Raw genomic sequence first — 1,385 nt, forward strand, 5'->3', positions numbered from 1 at the left:
CGGTGGCTCTCCATCCTCCCCCAGCACTGCATCTCCCTGCCTCAGGCGCTGGGCTGGAAATGTAGGTTAGGGGCAGGTTCAGGGGCACCAGGCCACGTGCTCCCCCTGCATCCTCCCTGGCCTCTCCCTCCCATGCTCGGGCCCTGCCACATGGACATCTGGGCACTGAGAGCTGTGTCCAGATGGTTTATCTTTTGCAGGCAACCAGGGTGATCTGGGAGACTCTGCAGATGTTCCAGTTCCCAGAGTTATTGATAGAGTACTCCCCCTGTCTCCTCGTGGCTCTGCTCTTCCAAGTTCTCATCAGCACAGAGCAGACGCCAGAGGAGGTCGTCACCTTCTGGAGGGGATGCCGGGAGCAACACAACCTTCCCACCCAGCCCAACAGGTGCTCCATCCCAGTCCTCCCCTGCCTTCTGTGCCCTTGGGGCTGGCTCAGGGTTCCCAGCATGACCCGGGCTTTGCTCTGCACCCAGGTTTGCAGTGCTGACAATGAAGGCTCTGCTTTGCCATCTGGAGTGTGAGGAAGTTGTGCTTTCAATGGAACGCAAGCGCGGCTGGGACACGCTCCTCAGTGCTGACACCCGCCACAATGCAGTGGGTCTGCTGGCCAGGTGAGACCCCCTTGTCCCCGCTGCCCCTGTCCTTTCTGCCTGTGCACGGGGCACCCCACACAGTGCCCGTGGTCGTGGGCCAGAGGGCCTTGTCACCCAGGGATGGTCGAGCAGAGTGGCAAAGGCTGGGAGAGGCGGGTGCACAGGAGGAGCCGCCTCCTAAAGTGCCCTTGTCCTGGGGAAAGACCAGGCCTATGTGAGTCCATCCCAGGAGAGGTTGGCCCACCCGGCTCAGGGTCAATGGGTTCCTTTTTCCCCCTGGCAGGGAGATGCGCCGTGTCTCCAGCCCCTTGTGTTCCCGCGTCACACTCCACCTGCTGGAGCTGCTGAGCAGGGAAGAGCCCCACTTGGAGCTCCTCACCATGGCATTCCTTGTGGAGGTGAGCCTGATGGCGAGCGCTGCCTGGCCGAGCGGCCTCCACCTCTCTGCCCTCTTGGAGGGCCCAGCCCTGTGCGAGTCTGGGCTCCTTCCAGCTGGGCACCCTGTCACTGCTGCATGCCTTTCAGGTCCTGGACTGCCTGGATATGAGTGACTGGGGAGGCAGCATTCTGCAGAGCCTTTCAAGGCACCTCAGGAGTGAGTGCCCAGAGATGCGTCGCCTGGCGCTCCGAGGCCTCCTGGTGCTCACCCAGGATCCCGTGATGGTGAGAAGGGGCAGTTGGCTGAAGCCGTGCTGGAACCCTGGGGCTGGGGAATGCAGTCGCTTGGGCTTGGCTGGGCCAAGGGACCTGTGGCAGCTGCACCCAGCTCTGCTGCCTCCCTGCTCAGCT

At 62.7% G+C, this 1,385-nt stretch overlaps 1 protein-coding gene across 1 annotated transcript; it reads left to right on the forward strand.

Annotated features, from left to right (window-relative positions):
• Positions 1-59: 59 nt before the first annotated feature.
• On the forward strand, positions 60-1,272 carry LOC113942559 (the record flags this gene model as incomplete). The annotated part of the gene is made up of 4 exons (XM_027633665.1): positions 60-388; positions 477-614; positions 880-994; positions 1,122-1,272. Coding segments are annotated over exons 1-4 (610 nt in total), but the record flags the coding sequence as incomplete, so codon positions are not given.
• Between the last annotated feature and the right edge of the window lie 113 nt (positions 1,273-1,385).

Source organism: Corapipo altera, unplaced genomic scaffold (genome assembly GCF_003945725.1).
Source record: "Corapipo altera isolate COAL_440 unplaced genomic scaffold, ASM394572v1 61976, whole genome shotgun sequence".
Taxonomy (NCBI): domain Eukaryota; kingdom Metazoa; phylum Chordata; class Aves; order Passeriformes; family Pipridae; genus Corapipo; species Corapipo altera.